This window comes from Sus scrofa, chromosome 1 (genome assembly GCF_054392235.1).
Source record: "Sus scrofa isolate SSC_HxYL_T2T_F1_AM1 chromosome 1, Sscrofa_HxYL_maternal_Yorkshire_Landrace_v2.0, whole genome shotgun sequence".
NCBI classification, from domain to species: Eukaryota; Metazoa; Chordata; class Mammalia; order Artiodactyla; family Suidae; genus Sus; species Sus scrofa.
This window is the reverse complement of record NC_139383.1, coordinates 44,028,043-44,053,518: the sequence shown is the minus strand read 5'-3', so window position 1 is coordinate 44,053,518 and position 25,476 is coordinate 44,028,043. Positions and strand designations below refer to the sequence as shown.

The 25,476-nt window shown below is 41.0% G+C and overlaps 1 protein-coding gene across 6 annotated transcripts in view; it reads left to right on the top strand.

Moving 5' to 3' along the window:
- SLC35F1 (solute carrier family 35 member F1) overlaps positions 1-25,476 on the top strand; it is a 476,339-nt gene that overhangs the window by 78,911 nt on the left and 371,952 nt on the right. The window contains exon 1 of one of the 6 annotated variants that reach the window (XM_084958205.1): positions 7,073-7,142. The exons of the other annotated variants lie outside the window; for them this stretch is intronic. Within the exon in view, the coding sequence (XP_084814331.1) occupies positions 7,126-7,142 (17 nt within the window). The 5' untranslated portion in view covers positions 7,073-7,125. Of the gene's footprint in view, positions 1-7,072; positions 7,143-25,476 lie in introns of those variants that run through there. 6 annotated transcript variants of the gene reach the window in all.

The window sequence follows — 25,476 nt, the reverse complement described above, 5'->3', positions numbered from 1 at the left end:
TACTTTGTTTTTTTTTTCCCCTTACTTTGGTTTTGATTTACATTTCCCTAATGACTAGTGATATTGAACATCTTCTCATCTACTTGTTGGCCATTTGTATGTCTTCTTGGAAAAAAATGTCTATTCAAGTCCTTTGCTCATTTTTAAATTTGATTGTTTGGGTTTGTTGTTGTTACTGAGTTGTAGGACTTCTTTACATATTCTGGATATTAACCCCTTATCAGATATATGATTTTTGAATATTTTCTTCCAATCCATTGGTTACCTTTTCACTGTTGATCATTTGTACATTCACTTATTCTTAGTGACTTGCTGTGTGCTGAGCCCTCTTCTGGAGGTCACATACATAACAAAACATTATTCTTGGCTTGAAGGACCTCAGAATCTATCTGGGTACCTTGGTATATGTAGCACTATTGAGAGTGAATCATTGTAATCTATAATCTGAATTCTTATGCATAATGTTTAGTTGTATGCTTCCAAATGTCTAGATACTGGATTCATATAAATAAATTATTCTGTATGTGATCTGTATTAAACTTATTCTGTCTTATATAGGTACTACTTGAATGTATAATTGTTGAGAAGAAATTTCCCAGGAAATGTCAAGGAAAACAATAAAAATGAGTATGTCTTAGAAAGTATTTTCTTAGAAAAATGACATGTCTCAATCAGTGGCAGCATGAATTTAGGTATACTAATTTGTTTAAGTATACTCTTATTAAAATTTTAAAGTATTGTTTCCTATTAGATTTAAATTCTAAACTTTCTCTCAAGAAAAATTTACCTATGTGACTATGATGATTAAAATACCTTAAATAGCATTTTGCAAGTTTTTATATACTGAGCCATCAATTCCTGCCATTTTAAACAAATTAGTTAGGGAAACCTAGTACAGCTGAATACACATTTAAAGATGTTAAAAATCAAGTCATGCTAATTATATTGAGATTTAGAGTGACAAGGCTACAATTCCTAGTCACTCCTGACTTGAAGATAGTACAAGGTACTGATCCATCATGTAAGACAAATAACTCACTGGTTTCTCTTTTCTTCACCACTCACTCATTCACTCATTCATCCATTCAGTCATTTATTCAGTGAAAATTTATTGAGTTCTTACTATATGTTGGGCATTGCTGGGTCATAGTGGTGAACCAGGCAGGTATGGGCTGAAGAAGACTCTCGAGTGCCATTGGTGGAGTGTCTAACTGTTATTACTCTTTCAATATAATCTATCAAGGGGACATTTTAAGTAAAGTAAAAATAAGGATAACATACATCCCTTATCAAAATGATTAGGTTTTCAAGCTAATCTAACAGATTAAAAAAAAACCCCTATAATTAGCTGTTTCACCTGTAGGAAAACTACTCAAGAGGAAAACTGAAGACATAACAATTACTTGAAGTAGAGACAGAATCAAGAGGTAGATCTTTCTTGATGAATACAGTACAATTTGTTTCATGTAGGACTTTAAGAAAGGAGCAATTGCCATCAATGTTCATCTACTTTCAGAGTGTTAGAAGAAGGAGTTCCCGTCGTGGCGCAGTGGTTAACGAATCCAACTAGGAATCATGAGGTTGCGGGTTCGATCCCTGGCCTTGCTCAGTGGGTTAAGGATCTGGCGTTGCCCTGAGCTGTGGTGTAGGTTGCAGACGCGGCTCGGATCCTGCGTTGCTGTGGCTGTGGTGTAGGCCGGCAGCTACAGTTCCGATTTGACCTCTAGCCTGGGAATCTCCATATGCCGCGGGAGTGGCCCAAGAAATGGCGAAAAGACAAAACAAAAAACAAAACAAAAAAACCCCAGAGTGTTAGAAGAAAAAGAACAGACTTGAATCTCATCCTGCTATTTTGGGGTGAGGGTGTCAAAGTCATTGCCATATATCCAAAGAAAATATAGAGTTTCCTGAAAGCATTAACATTCTGATGGTGCATATACGGCTTCGAGGGAGCTTGGGTACATATGCATTGCTGGTAAAAGAGATTTAAAATATGACAAAAGCATGAGGGATGAGTTGGAAGGACAGGATTGCTTTACTACATAATTTGATACAACCTATAAGAGTGTTTAAAATAAAATGAGCATGTAGACAGAGTCTGAAACTGTTAACTTTTCCATTATAATACATTTTATGTTATAAAACTTTACACCATATGTTATTCTCACAATAATTTTTTTATGGTCACACAGCTAGGTGCTTTTATAAGACTACAAGGGAAGGAGAAACTAGGCTGGAGACAGGGCAGGAGGGTTCAGCATTGGCATTTGTCCTTGGCAATGGAAGATGGTGTCCTAGGTTGGGCTGCTTTGACAGAATATCATAGACTAAGTGGCTTAGACAACAGACCTTCATTCCTCATAGTTCTGGATGCTGGGAAGTCTGAGATCAGAGTGGTTGGAAGATTCTATGTGTGATGAAGGCTTTCTTCACATGCAGACAGCTGTCTTCTTTTATCCACATATGTTAGAGGGAGAGGGAGAGTGAGAATGAGAGCCCTCTCCTGTCTCTTCTTAGAAGGATAGTAATTTCATTCTAGGGGCTTCGTCCTCATGACCTCCTCTAAATCTGATTGCCTTTTGAAGTTTCCACCTCCAAATACCGTCATATTGGAGAGTAGGGCTTTAACACATGAATTTTAGAGAGACATAAACATTTGATCCATAGCGAATGCGTTGAATAGGATCATGTGCAAAAAGGAAGATGACAGAAAGGATGAACCAAATAAGGAGTAAGAGATTGGAGGAGAATTAAGTTTTCAATTTGACAATATTATGTGTAGGTGAAAAGGCAGCAGAGTAAAGTAAGGCTGGACTTGTAGGTTGGAATCAGATAATGGAAAGCTGTAGATGCTCCAACAGGAGTTGGACTTCATTCTGTGGGTTATTATTAATTATAACATGCAGAAATTCCCAGGCCAGGGATCGAACCCAAGTTACTGCAATGACAATGCTCGATCCTTAACCCACTGAGCCACCAGGGATCTCCGTGTGGATTATTATTTTTGCAGGTTATTGAGCAGAGAAAGGACTTGATCAGAGGTGAGCCAGAAGATGATATTCTGGGCAAAATCTGTAGGACAGATGGAGAGGGGATGGGCTGGGGTTTGGGGTATCAGTTGGGTGGTCACTATAGCCATTGAGGGGAGTGGAGACAGCAGTCTAAATGGGATAGAGGCAGCGAGGATGGAGGGAGAAGTGCTGTGATTTTAACAGAATCTAGACCAGGGTCAGGGAAGGTACCCAACAGTGTCTGCAACACAGCAAGTGTTTAATACTTGTTTGTTGAAAGGCGATAAACTTACTTCAAGGAAGGGATCTCTTTACCAGAGCAGGAGAGCTAAGGTGTTGCCTCAACTAAACAGGAAGCCAGGAGGACCACGGCCAGATACCCAGAGTGTGGTCTGCAGACCTGTGCTGATTCAGACTGTAACCAGACTGTGATGAGATCAGGAATCAAGAGTAAGCATTTAGAACTATCTATGGCAGTTTGACAGAACATTTTTATATTTTCCTTTACTATTAAAATATTGGGTCATGTATTTTAGTGTTTGTTTTTTGCCATTTTATTTTTCTAGTACTTGATTTTTTTGAATCGTATTTTACATCAGAGGGTGGCAATGGAGATTGGAAAGAAATGATTGTTTTTTGGAGTGATTCACATTGGAGCTGGATTAGATGAGTGGTTTGATGAGGCTGCTGAGAGAAGAGAATAAATATAAACTTCAGTCTTGGGGGCTTGAGAAATCGAGTGAGTGATGATGCTATTGTCTAAGACGGGAAAGACAGGAGAAGGAACAAGTTTGTGGATAAAAAGTCAAGAGGTTAACTTCTGGCAAGTTAAGTTAGAGATGTCTAGCGGGAATATAAGATGCCAACTGGAGTAGGGGGTCTGGGGAGAAGTCAGGGGCTGGGGATTAGGATCTGGGCATTGTCCTGGATGAGATCATCTGGGGACGGTGTGTCGATAGAGGAGAAAAGGGGTTCTGTCTGGGCCAATCTTGGGAGCTATCTCCAAAGATTGGAGAAGGAGGGGTCTGAAGCCGGGGGAGAACAGGAGAGTATGGTGTTCAGAAGCCTAGAGAAGGAAGTATTTCAAGAGGGAGGAAATAGGAGATCCATGTTCTGAAAGCAAATAACTAAGGGGAGGGTGGAGAAATGATCCCAGCCACATAGAGAACCATGGAATCAGGACAGGGACAGGCTCAGATGGTGAATTTCAAAACATATCTTTTGGCTCTAACCAGGAGCAGAGTAAAGGAAAAGTCTTTTAATAGAGGGCATAATAAAAAGGTCTATGGGCTGATAGGAATGATGCAGTGGAGAGGAAAAAATTGCATACGTAGGAAAGAGTGGGATAAAGGAAGGAGGAAAGCCTTGCGAAGACTAGGATGGTAGGATCCTCAGTGCAAGAAGGGAGGGGTTGGTTGGCCTTTGAGAGGAGCCAGGATGCTCTCCGTGGCACAGGAGGGGGGCAGAGCAGAGTGTGGGTATAAATGAAGGTAATTCGGTGGATTTGGTGATGGGAATAAAAGGTGATCCCTATCTGGTGGCTTCTCTTTTTCTGTAAACTCTGAGGTCAATCTATCAATTAAGAATGAAGGAGTTCCCTCCATGGCTCTGTGGTAACGAACCCAACTAGGATCCACAAGGATGCAGGTTTGATCCCTGGCCCCATTCAGTGGGTTAAGGATCCTGTGTTGCCATGAGCTGGGTGTGGGTCGCTGATGTGGCTCGGATCCCTAGTGGCTGTGGCATAGGCCGGCAGCTGCAGTTCCAACTAGACCCCTGGACCTGGGAGCTTCCATATACCGTGGCTTCAGCCCTAAAAAAAAAAATGAAGGTGTCAGGTAATGGGGGAGGGGTGTAGGATGTTTGTCCTAGAGAAGTAGGAAGAGCCTGAAAGGATACATACCAGAGAAGTAGTGTAGAATTTTTAAGGGCAGTGCTATGCACTTATTGGACATTTGTGGTGGGAGGTTGTGGGGGGTACGATGGGCAGAAAGAAGCTACTGCTGTTTAGAGTCTGTCTTGGAAAGCATTAACTCAGAAACAGTTCAGGAACAGGGCAGGCAAGAACCATCAGTGGATTCAGCTATGAAAAAGTCAAACTAGTGCAGGGCATATTTAGGGGTGCTCAGTAGGATTTTGGTTCTGATTATATTTGGGAGTAGGTTGTGAGAGAGAAGAGGGAATTAAATGTCATTTGGAGATTGTGTCTGGAGCACTGGTGTGATGGTGTCCCCTTCAGAATGTGAGATGTGAGATGTTCTGTTTCAGGCAACTCACTTAAGCTGGGGGGGTGGGGGCACAGCTCGATATTCTCATTTGTAAACTGGTTAAAATAATCCTAGCTCTTCATTTTCTTTTGCGTTTGGGGGATTTTTAAATGAAATCACATCTGGGAGAGGACTTGGAAAGCTGCCAAGCACTTTGCAGTTGTTATCCTGGGCACAAAACTGAGATGGGAGGCTGGCTTCTGGTGGCTTTGTGCTGTCACAGGCCCAGGATAAATGCTGCCTGTGCCCTGGGCACTTGGAGGACTTGGATGCGGGCACTGCTCTGCTCTGATTTTTCTCCTGAGCCTAGTCAGAGTTGGAAGTGGAGCCCGCTTCACTGAACAAGACTCGAGTCTGTTTACTTCCATGTCTTCCAGATTTCTGAAAGCTAGATATATTAAAAAAATTTTTTTGGCTTTGTTTGAAGAATGCTTCTTCTTGGGAAGACCGGTTTGGCAGAAGGCGTCTGTTCTGCTGTCTCATTGCGCCTCTGGGAGTGATGGTGCTTGGGAGGTACCTGTGGTTTGTAAAGGAGAGTCTGACAGGCCTCGGAAAAGGGTTAGTGCCTCTTGAACAGGGGGAGTTTCAGAATGAGCAAGGGCTTAAAAAACTCCATAGTGCGGCCAGTGGACAGACAGAGCGGCTCAGAGGGAAGGGACAGAGCAGCTTTAATGTGCTAATGAGGGGAAGCCCAGATGCCAGCGGGATCTGAGGAGCTCTTTGTGATGTGGGGGTGGCTGGAGCCTCTGTCCTTATCTGGGTCCTGCTGCAGGCGAGAGAAACACTGTGCCCTCAGAGAGGGCCCTTTCCTCGCAGATAGCCCACACACCACTCCTGAGACTGCTCGGTGGTGAGGAGCTGCTGAAAACCCTGGGTGGGGTGACTGCTTGAAAACTGGGAGCCTGGGAGGTGGGAGGAGGTGTGCATAGGGAGGACAGAGGATGGGAGGGTGTGTGTAGTCAGAGAGCTAGGAAGGACAATGGCAGCTTCACGAAATTAACTGTTGTCCTTCCGGTGCTGCTAAGCTTGGTGAGTGGCATTCAAGCCAGTCTAAAGGGAGGTGATCTGTCCTTGAAAATAGCACAGGCCAGTTTTTAGCTAGTTACGGAGTAAGTCTGAGATATCAAACAATGCAACCAAACAAAACCTCCCATCACCCAGTGAGTGTTGGAATGAATTTCACATTCTGGGTGTTTGATTCAGTGATTGCTCCAGAAAAGGAGGTGGGCATTTAAGAGCACCCATGTGGTCAGGGAGCTTGCCCTGAAGCCAAATTTGACAGCAAAGATGTGTATTTACAAAGATTGCGTGTTTACTTGCTCCAGCCCCTCTACTGATGGAGAGATTGGGTAACCAAAGTACCCCTAGGGTTTTTACTGTCTCTGGAAATAGGAGTTCCCAGATAAGACAAATGGAGACATCAATCCATCAATCCATGGTATCTTGACCTTTTCTTTATTGCCTGCTTTCCCTTTCTGAATCTTTCTGGGGATATATAAATATTTGAATATGATATATATAGTATTTCCCAAATAATGTTTATTAGGTGTTATTTTTAATGAATCTCTGTCTATTAATCCATCTGCCTCTTTTCTACCTGCTCTCTTTCTCTCTGACACATACACCCACAGACACACAAATTGATAGAGAATAATTTCCCATTTGGAACTGGTTAGAGCTTGTTTTCCTTCTTTGAAGATAGCCAACTTCTTTACCATGCTTTTTTTTTTAAGCTCAGAATTTGTTTAAGGAGAATGCTTTATTTTAATGTGTTTAATTTTTATTTCAGGATCCATATTGAATTGGTATCACCTAAGGAAACAAAAATATTCAGTGCGGAATTACCTATGAGCTATCTATATATGTAAGTGTGAATGCAACTGTGGAACAAGCCCCCACATAAAGATCCACGCTGCCCCTTCCCCGCCCCCACCATTTCCCCAAACCATATATGGTTTCATTACAACACTTGAGTTCCAAGTGGTGATGAGTTCTGTGACTTGACTTAAAAATTTACCCTCTTCTACCTGCTCTAATTCTAAGTTTGTGTGATTTTAGTGCTTTTTAGGCATAACACTTCTTTATTTTTTTAATTCCTCCCTTCTTGATGCTTCCTGTTCATTTCCTGCCTCTAATGGGATCCATGCATTTTAGATTGGCCTTCCTTAATGCGAAGCCTAAAGTGTAGGCAATAGGGGGCTTGCTTGCACTGGCTTTAGAAAATTGATCAGTTTTGCAACACTAATGCTGATAAATGGATGTATCTGCATCCAATGTGAAGAGACCATAATTATTACCATAATTATTACCTTCTTAGCCCCAAAGTTCAGTGTAACCTGAGAGTATATCTTCCACGATGATGGAAGAAAACCCCCATCTGAAGTGTTTCTAGCAGTGGGTATCAGATTGCTCATTGTGGATATCAGTTAGCTGAAGAAATGAAAGTATGCAGGCAGGAATGTGTGTGGATACACTGGTGGACCATGACTGAAGTTGATTGGGCTGTGGATCAGTGAATTGAGATGCAACAACAAAAATGTCATCTCCCTGTTTTCTCTGGTCACGGCTAGAAAGCAGTTCATTGGATATAGGAACCCAATTCTTTTGTTTTTAGTTGCTCCTAGAGAAGCAGGTAAAGGAGCCAGAGTCTACAGTGCACTCTTTTTCTAAAAAATAAATTTCCACAATCTGATGTACTTCACCACATACTCTTCCAAATGGTGGTTGGGGAGATAAGACACATACAAGAAGCAAAGGCATTTTAAAGTGAAATACAGAAGGAAATGGATGCCTGGATGTGGGTGGGAGAGCCTTGCAGAGAACTAGCCTATTTCTAATAGTCTCTGCTATTTTAACTGTTAAAGTGATTAGCTTCATGAGGCATAGAATATTGATTCCTGACCCTTCTTAGGGAAATGCTAGCAAGTGAACAAAGAAAGAAAACAATCCCAGAAGGTATGTGACATGTGAATGAATCAAAGGTACCTTCATTCCTTGTCAAAATTCCCATTTTGGAGAACTATTAATGTTCTCTATGGAACTATTTTGAACTTAAGAAACACATAAAGTAAAGCAGTGTTTATAATGACATTATAAAGCCCTGATCCTCATTTTTTAAGGTGCTGCTAGGCGTGGTGCAAGTGCTATAGAGTACAGTCTCTAGGGAGACTGATACAGAGCTCAGTCTATGAGACAGCTCTTCACACCAAACACAAAGGCACTGATGAATCTGAAAGCCTTCTTGACATCTGATCCTCACCACCCCCCCCAACTGGATTAAATGCCCCATTCCATGTGCTGGCTATCTCCTATCATTTCACACTCTGTGTTATTTACTTGTCTGAATCTCTCAATGGGTTGTAAGTCCATGAGAGTGTTGTCTACTCAATATCTTACACAGAACCCAGCATAAAATAAGTACTCAATAAATAGTTGTTGAATGAAGGAGCAAATAATTAGCCAGAGCCTCTTCAACAGAGAAATTATTTTCAGCAAATTGATGTTCTTTGATTATTTTCTCAAATACTGTGGGTTATAGTGCTTGGCACAGAGTTACTACTCAATAAACATTAGTTTTAGTGATTTTTTTAATATAATGATTTTTACTTTTTTCCATTATAGCTGGTTTACAGTGTTCTGTCAGTTTTCTACTGCACAGCATGGTGACCCAGGTACATATAACATGTATACCTTCTTTTTTCTCACATTATCATGCTCCATCATAAGTGACTAGACATAGTTCCTAGTGCTAATGCTATATGATGTCACTTATACCTGGAATCTAATATACCGGACAAATGAAACTTTCCACAGAAAAGAAAATCATGGATTTGGAGAATAGTTTTAGTTTTTTTAATTGATCTATGGAAAGGTAAGGAATATAAAAAAAGTGTAGAAGGATAATTTGAATGGTGCCGGAGTTAGGAAAACACTAGGTGTGCTGTGTAAGTCCTACTCATACTTAAAAACTCAACACACATTTCTGTCGACTCTATTACCTCCCAAAGTTTTTAACTCTTTCTGCCAAGAAATTTCATGTGGAACAATCAGGTGTAGAAATGAAAATAGAGGTCATTTCAAGCTCATTATAGGCAGCAGTGGTTAAGAACAGGGCTAGACTGCCTGCTGTATCATCTGAGTGCTGTGACCTTGGGGACCTCAAATTCTTATCTTTTTCTAGGTTGTTGTGAGGACTATACTGTACTATATGCTATATATATAAAACACTTAGAACAGCATCTGACATATGTAAATTATATTATTCTTATTAGCATTAGTATCATCATCATCACCATCACCATCACCATCATCACTGGCAGGTGAAAAGCCCAGGAAAAAGTAGGTAAGAAGGAAACTAATTGCCAAGAAGACTATATGAATGTAGAACCCATGTCTGGTTTGATAAGTGCTTCTTGCCCAGTGCCAGCATAGCCTTTGAATATAATAATGTTCATTATACTTGTGTAATGGGTTAATGGTGTCCTTCTGATGTCCGGGAATGGAAACGTAAGAAAGTCATATGAGTACTCATATGGTCCTAGCTCAAAGTAAGAAAGAAGGGAGAACCTATCTTATTCCTGTTCATAAATATTTTCCTAAACAATTTCTACCAGTTAGAAATTTATTTGAGTTAAATTTCTTCTTCAAATTTGTTACTTTGGGAAAATTAAACAAGATTAGATTTATATCCTTTGCATGTCTGCTTCAAGGAGAGCAGCCCTAAGTGTGGTTAAGAGACGCAAACACATATAAAGTTAGGTCTCTGCTCCCAAGCATATTTTATTGTAGTTAACTGGCTATTATTTTACTCAACAATTAGGTTGCTTTCCTCCTAAAAGTTGGAATTAGTCACAGGGAAGGAAAGAGCATTGCTTGATGATGTCTTTGGAACATGGGGCACTGGGCATGTTTTTCCAGAAGGGGAAAATTTAGCTGGAGACCTTTAAGCATTTTGGGCCAGAGGAGAACACAATGGTGAGGGAGACCACAAGAGATCAACTGTGCTGTCTTTGAAGTATGTCCATAACTCTCCACCACTCACTGGATCAGGTATCACTTCACTTGAAGACTTTCAGAGGCATACTGATCAATAAATGTTTGAGACTATATCTGTGTTTCAACTATGAGAATTTTGATAAGTCATTTGCAATACACGGTCACTAAATCCTTGTCCAGCTTTTATGGTGTATGATTATACATGACATTAAAACCCAAAGACTTTCTGACAAATCGAATGACATTTATTTCTAAAGCACATGTATAGTGTTTCTTCTTCATGTACTAGTCCCTCAGAATAAAACAACAGCTCAGCCATTTCAGTAGTGGTCCCATGTGCTTGTGTCCTGGGGGCAAAGAGTCCATGCAGAGAGTTTAGACATTAAAGATCCTCTGTGCTAGATTAGAGTTCCAACCAAGGAATTACTAGATACCTCAGTTTATTTAAATTAACCCTGCACAGGTGAACTCAGAATAATTTAGCAAGTTATCTGTACTGTAATAGAATGGACATTAGCATATATTTTTTTGAGAGGGATGTAAAAACTGGTTGGCTTTTAAACTCCTGTTCCAGAACACATAAATGTGACACCTTGGGGAGCAGGATAGTACCAGAGGGTTGCTAATTGTGACGGCTTTTCTTTTCCTCTCCCCAGCCTTTGTTGCATCACCAAGGTGTGATGTTTTCTCCAGTGTGGATATAATATTATCAAAGATCTGCCTACATAAGAAAGAGTAATGAAGTCATTTGGGTTACATTCTTGATATCATTTGTATTGCCTCTGTGCAGGGTTGAGTGAAGCAGTTTCTATAGCTGCTGTGAGCAGTAAGCCTCTAAATATTAAGTGCTGACTCAACATAAACATGGCTGCAGAAGAAGATGATTAACTTGAAGAGAAGCTAACATCAGCAGGAAGAAGCACAACTACATATTCAAAAGGAATAGGGAATCTTTCCATGTGACATCTTCAGGAGCCATTGCAAATGGAAAGAGAAAAATAGAGTAATTGTGTTAGATGGAAATGAGTAGACTTTTCCCCTTCTACCCTTGGCAGTAGAGATTTTGTTCTCCAAAGTCTCTGTTGGTTCCCTCATTAGTGCATCCATTTGACCCCAGATGATTTGTGTAAGCCAACGAGTTCTTGGCATTATTCCGTAGATTGTGGCTGGTCTTGGGGTGGGCACAGGTCCCAGGTTGGCTCAATCAGATTGAAGGGAAAGACTTACATTTGATGGTGAGGGAAGAGATTTCTCTTTCTCTGCTGGATATGAGCACAGAAACAGCCATCTTGTTTCTATCCACTGTTTCTATCAACTGGCTGTTAATATCCACTGTCTTATGACCAGGAAGGAAAACAGCCTTAGGATGTCACTGATGATGAGGACAGCAGAGTAGAGAGAGGGAGAATACCTGAGTCTTTGAATATACTGTTGAGCAACTGAGTGCAGTACTGCATGCTTGGAGAGCTTGTCCTATCATTGGACTTTCATCATATGGGATTCGAATGATGCTAACTGCTTTGGCCAGCTGAGTTGGGATTTGTTTGCCTTGCAGCTGAATGCTTCCTTAACTGATAGACACATCTCCCTCACTTTGCTCTGAAACTAATGACCTTCCATGAATACCAGCCAGGGTCACCTCCTTTCTTTCAGTCTGGATACATCTGCCAAGGTAGAGCAGAGGCAGATTTGCTCCAGTCTGTGGTATAAAGGGTTTTCCCAGGATGTGGGATTGCAGAGAGATAGTAGGAATGGGCTCTTGGGATGGCTTATCTATACCAGTCAGTAGCATCTTTGATAATCCTGATCAAAGTGCTGGATGATAGGTTCCCCATTATGTCATCCATCTATTCCAAACCTGCTTTGTGCAGGGTGTATGAAAAGCCTCACAGAGTGTAGTGGAGAACCATGGGGCACCCAGTATAAAGGACTGGGGACGGCCTCTGAACTAAGCTGACACTAAGAATGAGGAGGACTTAGCCAGAGTAAAGAGGAGAGTGTGAGTTCCCGTTATGGTGCCACAGAAATGAATCCAACTAGTATCCATGAGGATGCTGGTTTGATCCCTGGCCTCGATCAGTGGGACATGGGCTGGGGATTCGGCATTGCTGTGAGCTGTGGTGTAGGTTGCAGATGCAGCTGGGATCCTGAGTTGCTGTGACTGCGGTGTAGACTGGCAGCTGTGGCTCCGATTGGACCACTAGCCTGGGAACTTCATTTGCCACTGGTGCAACCCTAAAAGTTGAAAAAAAAAAACAAAAAAAAAAAAACGGGGAGGTGGGGGAGAGAGAGTGTGTGTGTGTGTGCATGTGTGTTTGTGTGGCAAGGGCTTACAGAGTATGGTGTAGGCAGAGGAAACAATGCATCACAAATCTGTGAGTAAAACCATGGGGCATTCTGGGAAATTAAATTGGTTCCTAAAGGCTGTAGCTCAGTGTGAAAGGGAGAGAGATATGAGAGGCTGGAGCAGCAGGTTGAGTCCAGATCATGCAAAGCTTTGCAAGTTTATTGAGTTGAATGTGCTTTATCTTAAGAGCACTGAGCAGTATTGGAGACCCTAAGCAGAAGAATACTGTGACCGATTTACACTTTCCTAAGCTCAGGCTGCCTGCAGTATAAATAGTGAATTGGAGCATAGATTTCAAGGAACCCAACTAGGAAATGGTTGCAGAGGTAAAATGTAGAGTTATGGTGTAGTCTTAACCTTTCTTTTCTGAAACCTTGGGTTTTGATTGTAATTACCACACAAGAGAAAGGTGAATCAGGTTTGATGGTGGGTAGCATTGGGTTTTACTTGGTGTGACAATGGCATGAATACAGGCAAGTTACCTAAACTCTCTGAGTTTTTGTTTCATCGTCAGTGAAATTATAATACCTCATAGGGTCATTGAGGAGGATTGAAGAAGATAATATATTTATAGTTCTTGGTATTGTGCCCAAAACATGTTAGTCATTATAATTATTAATAAATGTGTGAGGAAGATGCAGCAGAACTAGGCAGTGGAAGAGATTTCCACTGGAGTTCCTTTGTAGTCTGGGAGCTGAGAGTCACATAAAAATCACAAAGCAAGTATAACTATGGGGCTGTCATATTTTCTTTGGGAGAAGGATTTATAATTATTGTGTAGGCAACACATTTCTAATAATCCTTGCTCTTGGAAAGAGAAGAAATAAGAAATCAAGACAGAAAAAGATAAATAGCATGTGTGCTTATTTTTTGAGTAAGGAGAAGAGGAGAGAAAATGTATTGAAGTTCATAGGTCCAGGAGAGAGGTTACTTTGTCCAGAGAAATGTAGCTTCTCTGCAGTGACAATGTTCTAAGCTGGAGGCTTAGTTGAAAACAGGTGTATTTCTTTAGGGCGGGGGCTTTTGTCTGCTTTTTTCCCTTCTTTTTAATCATGTAGAACATCTGCCATGTGGTAGGTATTGTAGTCAGCAAATATTTGTTGAATAATGAATGATGAAGAGATGGAGGTGCTTTCACCAAGCTTCAAAATTCTGGGTTCAGAATTTCTGCCTGAGGTCCAGGCACATGCTGTATTGAGTTCCTTCCATTTGCTGCCTACAAAGCAGCCTTGTATTTTTCTTGTCGTCATTAGAGAAGCTAATTAGAAAAGCTAATCAATGGCTGATGAACTGATTGATGGAGATAGATTTCTCAAGCCAGAGTTTGAAAGAAAAGAATGGATTCTTTCGGCTTTGTGAGCAGCTATTTTTAGTCAGCAGGTGTTGCAGCTTTTAAGAAACATTTGGCAGTGTTTCCTTCTACTTCCATTTTATCCAAAATATGTAACTTTCATCCCTTCCATTACAGAAACATGCTGCTTTGTGTTTTCTGAGTAGAAAAGAGGATTATGGGAAAGAATAATCAGGAAAAATTTATGAAGTGCTTAGCACGGAAGCTGGCCCCACGGTTAATGGACAGTCAGTAAGAGAGAAGATAGAAATGCCATCACAGAGGGTGGCTGGGGAAGGAGATGGCTGGTAAAACCTGCTCCCTGCCCAGCGTAGATGGGATTTCTCTGCATCACTGTAGATAATGTGTTGCTTCCAGCTTCCCCAGTTGGAATCAGTTCCGGTACCCAGAGCCTTGGCTTATAATTTCAGATGTCAATACTGTTAGTTAAGGAAGGGCCAATCGGTTTTCTTTGTGCATTGCTTAAAAACAAACAAATCCCCTCCAAATCAATTGGTGAAAACACAATGACTCAATGCTTTGAAAAATGTGTCCCTGGGAAAACCATACGATACATGGTTCTGAGAACTTCACCTCCAGAGCAATTATTTCCCAGGATACATTTCCAGATTTATGCCAGAGGTGGATTAAGTGTAAGCCACAGATATTATTAGCTTGCTCTGTGTTCATATGTTCCACTGTGAGGTGCCACACTTAGGTCTTTGACAAAGACAAAGACTGGAAATGTCTTGCTTCTTGGAGGACAGTTGTGGAAATCAATCAAATACACTAGTGTCTTGTTTCAACTGGCTGTGCATTGTCTTGGTTATGGGTCATGTTCTGACTGCTACTGCAAAGAGTGGGGAATGGCGAGGCAAGTTGTGATGACTGTCAGCCAGGGCTCTCCAGAGAAACAGAGACAATAGGACACACACACACACAAAGTAAATATTAATTTATATATATATTGAAAGAGTGAAAGAGAGAGGGAGGAGGTTTATTTTAAGGATTCAACTCACATGGTTTTGGGGACAGGCATGTCCAAAATCTGCAGGGCAGGTCAGCAGGCTGGAAACTCAGGCAGGATGTTCATTACAGTTGTGAGGTAAAATTCTTTCTCTATGAAACGTTAGTTTTTGCTTGTAAGGCCTTCACCTGATTGGATAATAGTGAGACCCACTCTCATTATTAAGGGTAATCTGCCTTACTTAAGGTCAGCTTATTGTCAGATGTCAGTCACATCTCTAAATACCCTCATAACAACACCTAGACTAGAGTTTGGCTGAATAACTGGGCACCATAACCCAGCCAGGATGACACATACAATTAACTGGTGGTGATGATGACATTGACTGTGTTGTTTGTGGCCCTCAGATATCCTAGAATGACCATGTATCAGTCATTGGGCCAAGTGCTTTACATGCATTATCCTGTTTAATATTGTTAAGCCTTCATTTCCATCTTAAAGATGAAGATACCAGGTCAGAGAGGCTGCCGCACTGCACAGAGTCACAGAGAGACCTGAGTGGCTTGCCAGGGCTTGGTTTTAAAGTCCATGCTATCATGTAGCATTTTATACAGAAGATATTAGTTGATACCTTTTTGTTTCCTCCCAGTGATAGAAACCTGACCGAGGGATGCAGTTTACTGTCTCTTGTTCTCAGGATGTCTAAGGTGACGGGTTTTAGGCACAACAAGACCCAGGAGCTAAAAGGATGTTGTCAGGACTCTGCCTTTTGCTCCATCTCTTGGTTCTACTTATTTCCTCTTAGCTTTATTCTGTGAACAGTCTCCCCCTATGAGGAAGGTAGAATTCATATCCTCTGACTTAGCAAGTACTGTAGAAAGGGGCTTTGTTTGCTCTTCCATGGTTGTATAGCCATTCCAGAATGGCCTTGCTTGATTATGTGCTTATTCCTGGTGTAACTCCCAGGGCCAGAATATACAGCTCTGTGGTTTGTGCTGCCTAGCTTTTGGGTCTAAGTCTGGGTTGGTGGCATGGAGGTCTGGGAGTCCGGGCATGGTGACGGAAAGCCACACTAGGACAAGAGAGGTGTGGGAGGACACTGACCCCCACTCAGGCCCCGTACCGCTGGCAGTTCCGCAGACACCTCCTTGGCAAGGAAAGCCCCCTATGGGTACCTCCTAGGACTGGACTGGGTGGGACAGATTTGTATCTTCCCAGGGGCAGAGATGCCTTGAAGCCATTGGTAGGAGCCCCCTTTTTTTTGTCCCTTGGCCTGTTTGGGAAGCAAGCCAGCCCAAAACTCTTTAGACTTTAAATGTGGAATTAAAAATTTTTCCCTCTGATTCAAAGCAAAGGACCTAGGCAAACTTCTTTTCAAGCTTTAATGCTAAATTAGCTTCCCAGGAGGTACCCAAACATCAAAGGCTGTCTTAGGAAAGGATATGGTACTGCCTAATGCTCGTATCACCTCATCCTCTCTAACTGCAGATGGCAAAAACTACTCTGAAATATGGTTGTTTGTATTCCTATCTTATCTTCCTACAATCTTATCTTCCTTCGACTGTGAGCTATTAAGGGGGCAGGGCCCAATCTTATTTCTTTTAGTAACTCCCTACAGTTCTAGCATAGATTTCTGTCACAGTGGGCACTCAGTAAGTGCTTTTGAGCAAGTGAATGAATCTGAGTCATTATAGAGTAAAATCATCCATTGTGTGTTGCACTCAGAGAGTTCTCCAGGGGAAATTTTTAAAGGGGCAGAGCCCAGAACAGGGCGAAGGGCACTGGTCTGGGTCAGACTGCCTGGTTTGAGTCCTTTACCCTGATGTTTTCTAAACATCCTTACCATTATCTATCCAATGGAGATTATAACAGTATCTATCCCACAGAGATCTCATGAGGGTATAGTCTAAGCACCTGGCCCATGGTTATTAGTCAGTAAATATTGGCTGTTATAATTACAGTTAACCCTTGAACAGTGTGGGATTAGAGTTGTTAAAGCTCCTTACAGTGGAAAATCCATGTATAACTTGCCATCAGCCCTCCTTATACTTGGTTCCTCTGTATTTGTGGTTTTTGCATTATTGGATTCAACCAACAGTGGATTGGGTAGCAATGTGGTATTTACTGTTGAAAAAACTCTATGTCTAGTGGACTTGTGGGGTTCAAATTGTGTTGTTAAAGGGACAACTGTACTGTTGTTTTTACTTTTTTTTTTTTTTTTTTTTTGGTCTTTTTGCCTTTTCTAGGGCCACCTCGGCATGTGAAGTTTCCCAGGCTAGGGGTCTAATTGGAGCTGTAGCTGCCGGCCTACACCAGAGCCACAGCAACACAGGATCCGAGCCGCATTTGCGACCTATGCCACAGCTCATGGCAACGCCGGATCCTTAACCCACTGAGCGAGGCCAGGGATTGAACTTGCAACCTCATGGTTCCTAGTCAGATTCGTTAACCGTTGAGCCACGATGGTAACTCCTGTACTGTTGTTTTTAGGAACCAGAAGGCTCCAGGCCCTGTTTGAACTTAGCAAGCATTTGATTAGTTATGCTCGTCATTGTGCTTTTATCACATATCAGAACCGAAGTCTATTCTTACTTGCATTGCAAAAGTAAAAAAACAAACAAACAAAAAAAACCCAAAAAACCTTCAAAAAAAGTTTGTTCTTTTCCCTTATATTAAAACAGTACTAGTATATATTTCATAAAGCTTTATAAAGACAAACATACAAATAAACAAAAGACCATGCCAGTTAGTGTACAGGTGGATGTTCTCTAGAAATCCCAGCCTCAGGAATTCAGTGTGATAAAGCTGCAGCTGGTTCATCGTGGTGATCCCCTAAGATGTTCTTCTTCAAGTCATCAGATCCTACTTTCATGGTGAATGTGGCCCATTTCTCTCTAAGCCAGTGGTCACCTAATGGCTAGCCTCCCCTGTGCATTTTCATGTGGTGCAGTTACTTTCTGGCACATCATTCGATAATCTTTACATCCCAAATGTGCCCAGGTTACCTAAGGGGATTTTTCACTTTGCAGGTAGATGTAATTAATAGTGAGAGGGAGGGGGAAGGGAGAGTGAAGTGTGCTCCAGGCTTCTCTGGAATTCCCTCTGAGTTTCTACAGTGGGGAAGATGAGAATTGCCTACAGAGGTCTGAGCTTTACTGCCGATGATGCAGACAAAGGAACTCCTGAGACAGCTTTCTGCTCAATTGCTTCTGTTAGACTCTGAGAAACTATGGATAAAGAGGTGTCTCCAGATGAGGTGGGGCATACTCTTCATTTTTTGTTTTTTTTAACTATTGTTGCCTAATAGATTTTTAGTTATTTCTTTCACAGAGAAGGAAACCAAGGGATAGAGAATATATGATAACAGAGCAAGTAGCCAAGCTGAGGAGTGAGTTCAGTTTATCTTAACCATCACACTACCTACAAGGATGGCCAAAAAGAGCACCTTTTAAAACCCTTCTGTGCTCTTTGCCCAGAAAAATTAATTTTCTGTTCCCAAATCCAAGATGAAAAATGCTAGATGAACCAAATCTTAGACAAATTGAGGCTTTTACTCTGATAAAACTGATACATTCAACATTCATTTCTGAAAACTTTCTTTGAGGGATAACTTTTCAAGAATGTTATGACATTTTGGGGGAATGAAAAGACTCTATGGGACTTCTAGAACATGAGGTTACTGAGGTTGATCCAAGTTTTCCTTTGGAGGTGGTCAGAAAATATGAACTTTAGGAGGCTCTTCTGATCCAAGAGGCGGGACCCTTACTGGACTGGGATTCCAAGGCTGGACAAGCCAGCAGATTGTCCATGGCTCATGGCTCATCCCCTACACTTTGATATCTTTAGGCTCCCTGCTGGGCTTTCTCAGAAGGTGCTGCTCAGAGAACTAGGGGGTCACAAAATCAGTTTTTTTTTTTTTTTTTGGTCTTTTTGGCATTTCTTGGGCTGCACCTGCAGCATATGGAGGTTCCCAGGCTTGGGGTCTAATTGGAGCTGTAGCTGCCAGCCTGTGCCAGAGCCACAGCAATGTGGGATCCGAGCCACGCCTGCAACCTACACCACAGGTCACGGCAACACCGGATCCTTAATCCACTGAGCAAGGCCAGGGATTGAACCCACAACCTCATGGTTGCTAGTTGGATTCATCAACCACTGCGCCACGACGGGAACTCCTTTGTTTTTTGTTTTTTTTTTTTTTTTTACAAAATCAGTTTTTGATGTTGATTTCACTAAAGCTCCAAGGAAGCTGAGAACTTGTTTGACTTCTGCTTTTCGTGCTTCATAACTAGGAATTGCACAGAGACATTTGCTATGCTTCTGAAATCAGTAAGATGCATGTTGAGATATGTCACAGATGGGGATGTAGCACGGATTTCTGAATGATAACTAGTTCCTTTCTTCCACTTTTCACTCCTTGTAATGCCTCTTGGACATGCATACATTGTTAGGCATTATAAACCTTGTGTGTACATATGTATTTTTAAAATTTCTAAGTGCGTACCATATTCAGTATTGAGACTCCTCTTCCTCTTGTTTTCTTCCTTCCAACAAATGCAGGCCCCCAAAGCACTCTAGATGGTGCTGTTTTAGAGTAGCCGGTTGTCTTTAAAACAATGTCACACTTAAGGAATTCCCATTTTCTTTTAAGCATGGTTTTTTTTTTTTTGAGATGGTATACTGCGCTCACATTTCTGAGTAAGCATAGATGTCTTGTGATGTGATGGTTGCCATAGAAATTAATCACCTCCCCAAAAGAATAGTGAGAATATAAATCCATGTAAATCATCCAGAACAGTAGTTAGAACTGCCCCCTGGGCATGTTGGTTTATGAGGAATTTCAGGAAAAAAAGAGATGTTTTTCTCTCTTTTCTCTTTCATGGAAAAAGGGATGGAGAAAGCTGCTTTTGTGCTCTGATTGCCTGGCCTTCTCCCTTCCCACTGGTGAGTGCCAGAAGGTTGCGGGGCAGGGAGGCAGTCACTCTAGCTGACAGAGAGTGCTCTTGTGATAACTAATTGCAAAATACACTTGGGCATGGCGGCGCCCATCGCTTTATGAATATTCCTCATTGAGATTCTGAATCGCCTGTGCACTTTCCAGGACCCTGCGAGAACGTGGAGTGGAGCTTGGTGCCTGACTGCTTTGGCAGACGCTCTTCTTCGTGTTCTGACCTAGGTCCTCTTTGGAACTGAACTGGAATTTACCACCAATTTCTATTCAATAGAAATAACAAGAGTGGAAATTATTTTGAAGGTTGACTGTTAAGCTGGGCTCTGCTGAGATAGAGCAAAGCATTGTGAAGGGAAATTCATGAACTACAGAGAAAGTGCTCAAAAGGGAATGAGCAGCTCAGGGGTTATTTTGGAAATTTAAACTGTGTTGAGCAGTGCCCATTTGGCACCTAGAATAGGGTTTGCCTTTTTGTAGGACTCCTTGTGGGTCAAGACCTGTAGCTTCCCATCCTTTTAAAGACAATCTGTCCTTCAGAAGTGTGATGCAGTCCAATGTGGCTGGCATACAGAGCCACTCCTAACTGCAGGGCTTTCTTACAGAAAGGTTAATGGAAAGAGGTTGATATGGTGGAGGTGCTTTCAGCTATGACAATTCAAGGAATCAAATTAAGAAGAAAGTCAGGGGAGTTCCCTTTAAGGCTCAGCAGTAATGAACCCGACTAATATCCTAGAGGATGTGGGCTCATTCCCTGGCCTTGCTCAGTGGGTTAAGGATCTGGCGTTGCCGTGAACTGTGGTGTAGGTCACAGATGTGGCTTGGATCCTGCATTGCTGTGGGTATGGCTGTGGTGTAGGCTGGCAGCTGCAGCTTCAATTTGATCCCTTATCTGGGAACCTCCATATGCCACAGGTGTGGCCCTAAAAAAAGCAAAAACAGAAGAAGAAGATAGTTGGTGACAGTACTGGGAAGACAAATTTCGATAAGGGAATACCTGATAATTATTAACGGTATTTTTTAAATAGAATTAATAGTCATAAAGAAAAGCCTCAATAATTCATGTATAAGTTTATGTCACTTTATAGCTGACATTTTAAAAAAGTCAACTGTTGAGTTGTGATGGAGCACGATGGAGGATAATGTGAGAAAAGGAATGTATATGTGTATGTGTGTGTGTGTGTTAGCCTGGGTCACTTTACTGTATAGTAAAAATTGAAAGAACACTGTAAACCAACTATAACAGAAAAAATAAAAATCATTACAAAAATACAAAAATAAAAAGCCAATTATACTTTTTAAAAAAATTTGATTGTACCCGTGGCACATGGAAGTTCCTGCCAAGGATCAAACCTGCACCACAGCAGTGACCAGAGCAGCTGCTGTGACAATGCTGGATCCTTAACCCACTGCACCACAAGGGAATTCCCTTTAAAAGTCACTTGTAAAGTGAATCCTGGCCTTAATAAATGCAAAGTTGCTTTTGGTTTGGAAAAAAACTCATTTCCTAATTATAAAACTTCTAATTTACTTTTTTGGGGCAATATTTGATTAACATATAAATATCAAACACAAGAGTAAAATAAACTTATATTTTATGGTTTTATCTAAATTAAAATGATTCTTTTCTGATTTGTCATATGAAACAAATTTCATGATATGAGATTTTCTTATGTTTCACTCAACAATGAGATACGGAATTCAGGGTCACAATGTAGCCCCCTGTAGATGCCTGTGGTGAAAACTCAGTCACTCTCAAATAATTTATGTGCAGATTCTGTGAAGAAAACCTACCAATCTGTCCCACTGGATGGATTTTACTCTCCAGCAAATACCCTTGTTACCTCAGTGAACAAATCTGAATACAATAAGGGGTTTCTTACTTTTTCGGTATTTTAGTTAATGTTAGAATTTCTAACAATGAGATATGGTAAGACAAAATAGCAAAATTGGAACCATAGAAAGGGATGGAAATTCAGGATTAGTTATAATAATTGTAGTGTTTCAGAACAAAGCCAACAGAATTAGATTTTATTTCATTTGTATGAATACTAATCACTAATGGGAAAGAGTTACCCCCACAGCTTAATCATGTCCAAATAGAGAGTTTGAATAGATAACACAATTAGCCAAGCCATTGTGACTCTCACTCAATCCTCAACATTCACCACTAACTATTGACTAGTGAATGTCCTGTCACTGAGTTGTGGGAACCAACACTTTATCTGCATCTACTAAGTGCTGGGTATTATGTATCTCATTTAATCTATACAACAACCTGTACAAATTATCAGTTACCGAATGGCTGGTCATTATCAACTCCATTTCAACAGGAGGAAACTGAGGTTCAGAGGAGTTACAGAAGTTGTTCAAGGTTATGTGAACAATACTGTAGTTGATATTCAAACCAAGATCTGTTTTATTACAAAGCCCTTGTTCCTTTTTCAGCCAGTAATTTTCAAGTGCTTTAGATAGTGATATTACTCTTTTTTTTTGTCCTTTTTTGCCTTTTTTTTGGGCTGCTCCTGTGGCATATGGAGGTTCCCAGGCTAGGGGTCCAATTGGAGCTGTAGCCGCCGGCCTACACCAGAGCCATAGCAACTCAGGATCTGAGCCGTGTCTGTGACCTACACCACAGCTCACGGCAACGCCAGATCCTTAACCCACTGAGCAAGGCCAGGGAATTGAACCTGCAACCTCATGGTTCCTAGTCGGATTCGTTAACCACTGAGCTACGACAGGAACTCCAGTGATATTGCTCTTTTTGTCTTAAATGAAATCTTATAGGGAACCTCATTGTATCTAACCCTTAAAAGCAATGACCAAGTCACTCAGATATATTGTCTTCATTATTTGGTGAATGCACATCATTGTTGGTGGAAGTCTTGAAGCATCTCATGAGAGCCTTAGCATTTTGGGAAAAAAACCCAGTATGAAGTCAATGCCCAGGCAGGCTGCCAGCCCCAGCCTAGAACAATGCTAGGTCTGAGAGGCTGGGAGACTCTCTAGCTTAGAAAATCACATGATTCTTTTTTTTTTTTTTTTTTTTTTTTTTTTGTCTTTTTGCTATTTCTTTGGGCCGCTCCTGCGGCATATGGAGGTTCCCAGGCTAGGGGTCGAATCGGAGCTGCAGCCACCGGCCTACGCCAGAGCCACAGCAACGCGGGATCCGAGCCGCGTCTGAGACCTACACCACAGCTCACGGCAATGCTGGATCGTTAACCCACTGAGCAAGGGCAGGGACCGAACCCGCAACCTCATGGTTCCCAGTCGGATTCGTTAACCACTGCGCCACGACGGGAACTCCAATCACATGATTCTTAAGTGTGTCTTAACACAGGCTGATAAATTAGGTTAATGTGCAGTAAGGTACAGAGCTTTTTGACGTATCTCAAATGAAAGTAGTGGTTTCTGTGACTTGGTCTAAATGTACACGGCACTGGGGAAATGAGGCTCCACTGAGTGTGTGAACTTAACGCCTAACATGTTTTTCCATCTGGTGAATGACTTTACTTTTTGCATCTCCTTTCTCAACCTGATCTGTTTTGCGTCCTGCCAGTCCTTCAGTGAGGTATATTAACTGTCTAATTTAGTTTGCGATAGGATCCTAAGTGTTTCTGTATTACTTACATTAAGTTAGAGAGGTGAAGTGAGTTGAACCTAAAATTGGCAGTTAGTAATTTTAAATAGTATTCCTAATTGCTGCTCTGACTTGGGAAAAATCACTTATTTAGGATTGTGACTTTTAGTTAGTGGAATAATGCAGTTTCCCTCTTTAAGTCTCTCTTTTGCTCTCCTCCCCACCTGCCCCAGACTTCTCCTTGAACTTGTTAAGCTTTGGGATTTGGAAGCATTCTTTTCAGAGTTCTCTTATGGTGCAGCCAGTTAAGGATTTGGCATTGTCACTGCTCAGGTTTCTGCCATGGCACAGGTTGCTGCCATGGCCCAGGTTTGATCCCTGGCCCAGGAACTTCCACATGCTGTAGGCAAGACCTAAAAACAACAGTAAAGAAACAAAAAGCATTCTTTTCCCAGAAAAGGGCAATGTTTATTTCCCAGGGGCAACGCTGGCCAGTAGATCCCATGAAATACCTCACTACAGGATTCAGTGACTTGTTTTCTTTTAATCTTTTCCCATTTCCAAACATTTATCTCCCCTGCCCTCTCATGGACCTGTAATATTTCTGCAGTCACCAGTTGAAAAAATATGTGGTCATCACAGAAGTCTGTAAAATGTAGATGTATGCCTAAATAAATATTTGGAAAAATAGTACTCAGTAATGTTCAAGTTGTGTCCCAGTTCTTCCTCATTAATTTATTTTTTTGTTTTGCTGAAGTAGTACATTAATAATTCTTTTGGAGTGGATTAATAAGTGTTAAACTTCCAATGTCCTTGCATTAAAAACAAAAAAATTCCTTTTCCCCCTTGAATGTAAATTTGGCTGAGCCTAGGTTTTTTGCTCAAATTTATTTACCATCAGAACTTTGAAGATAGTGTTCCATTTTCTTTGAGCATCTAGTATTGTCCTTGACAATTTTGAGGTTAAAATGATCCTGTTCCTTGCAGGAAACCTAGTTTTTTCTCTAGAAGCTTTTTTTTTTTTTTTTTTTTTTTTTTTTTTTTTTTTTTTTCAGGGCTGCACTTGCAGCATATGGAAATTCCCAGACTAGGGGTCAGATTGGAACTGCAGCTGCTGGCCTATACCACCACCACAGCAATGTGGGATCTGAGCTGCATCTGCTACCTACACCACAGCTCACGGCAATGCTAGATCCTAACCCAACTGAGTGAGGCCAGGGATAGAACTGGCATCCTCATGGATACTAGTTGGGTTCATAACCCTCTGAACCACAACGGGAACTCCCTCTGGAAGCTTTTAAGATCCTCTTTTTATCATTGGTATTGAAAGTTTTACCATAGTGTGTCCATATGTGGACTCTAAAATTTATTCTGCTAAGTACTTGGTAAGCTCTGGCAACCTGGAAATGTGTCTTTCTTGGACTTAGAGAAATGTTTCTCTTCTCTATATTCTTTGGTTCTGAAACTTTTACTAGCTAGATCTTAGCATTTGTATACTTCTAATTCTAAACTCCTCTCACCTACTTTGCATTTTTTTGTCCCTTTGCATTATCTTTGGGAGCATCTTTGGCTTGATCTAACCTGCTAATTTATTTTAAAGCTAGTATCCATTTTGCTATTCAGTATGTCTACTGGTTTTACATTTCTACAATCACATCTTTATTTCCCAAGATCTCAAATTATTTTTTTCATACAATATAATTTTATTCTTAGATGCTGAAGCCTTTCTTATTCACATGAAGATATTAATTATATAATTTTCATTATTCACAGTAGATATGCTTTATAAAATTGCTGTTAATTGGTGAATTACCAAATATTGAATTAGCGAATATTGAACCTTTGCTTCTTCAGGATATATAGCCTTAGGTACCTGTGAGTTTCTGATAATAAAATTTTCTTCAACTGATCAACCCATGACTTTGCCTTATGTGTGTGTTTTTTTTATTTTTTAAGCTTTTTATTGAGATATAATTCATATTTTGTCCTTTTAAAGTAAATGTTCAATGGTTTTTAGTATATTTTATGTGTGTA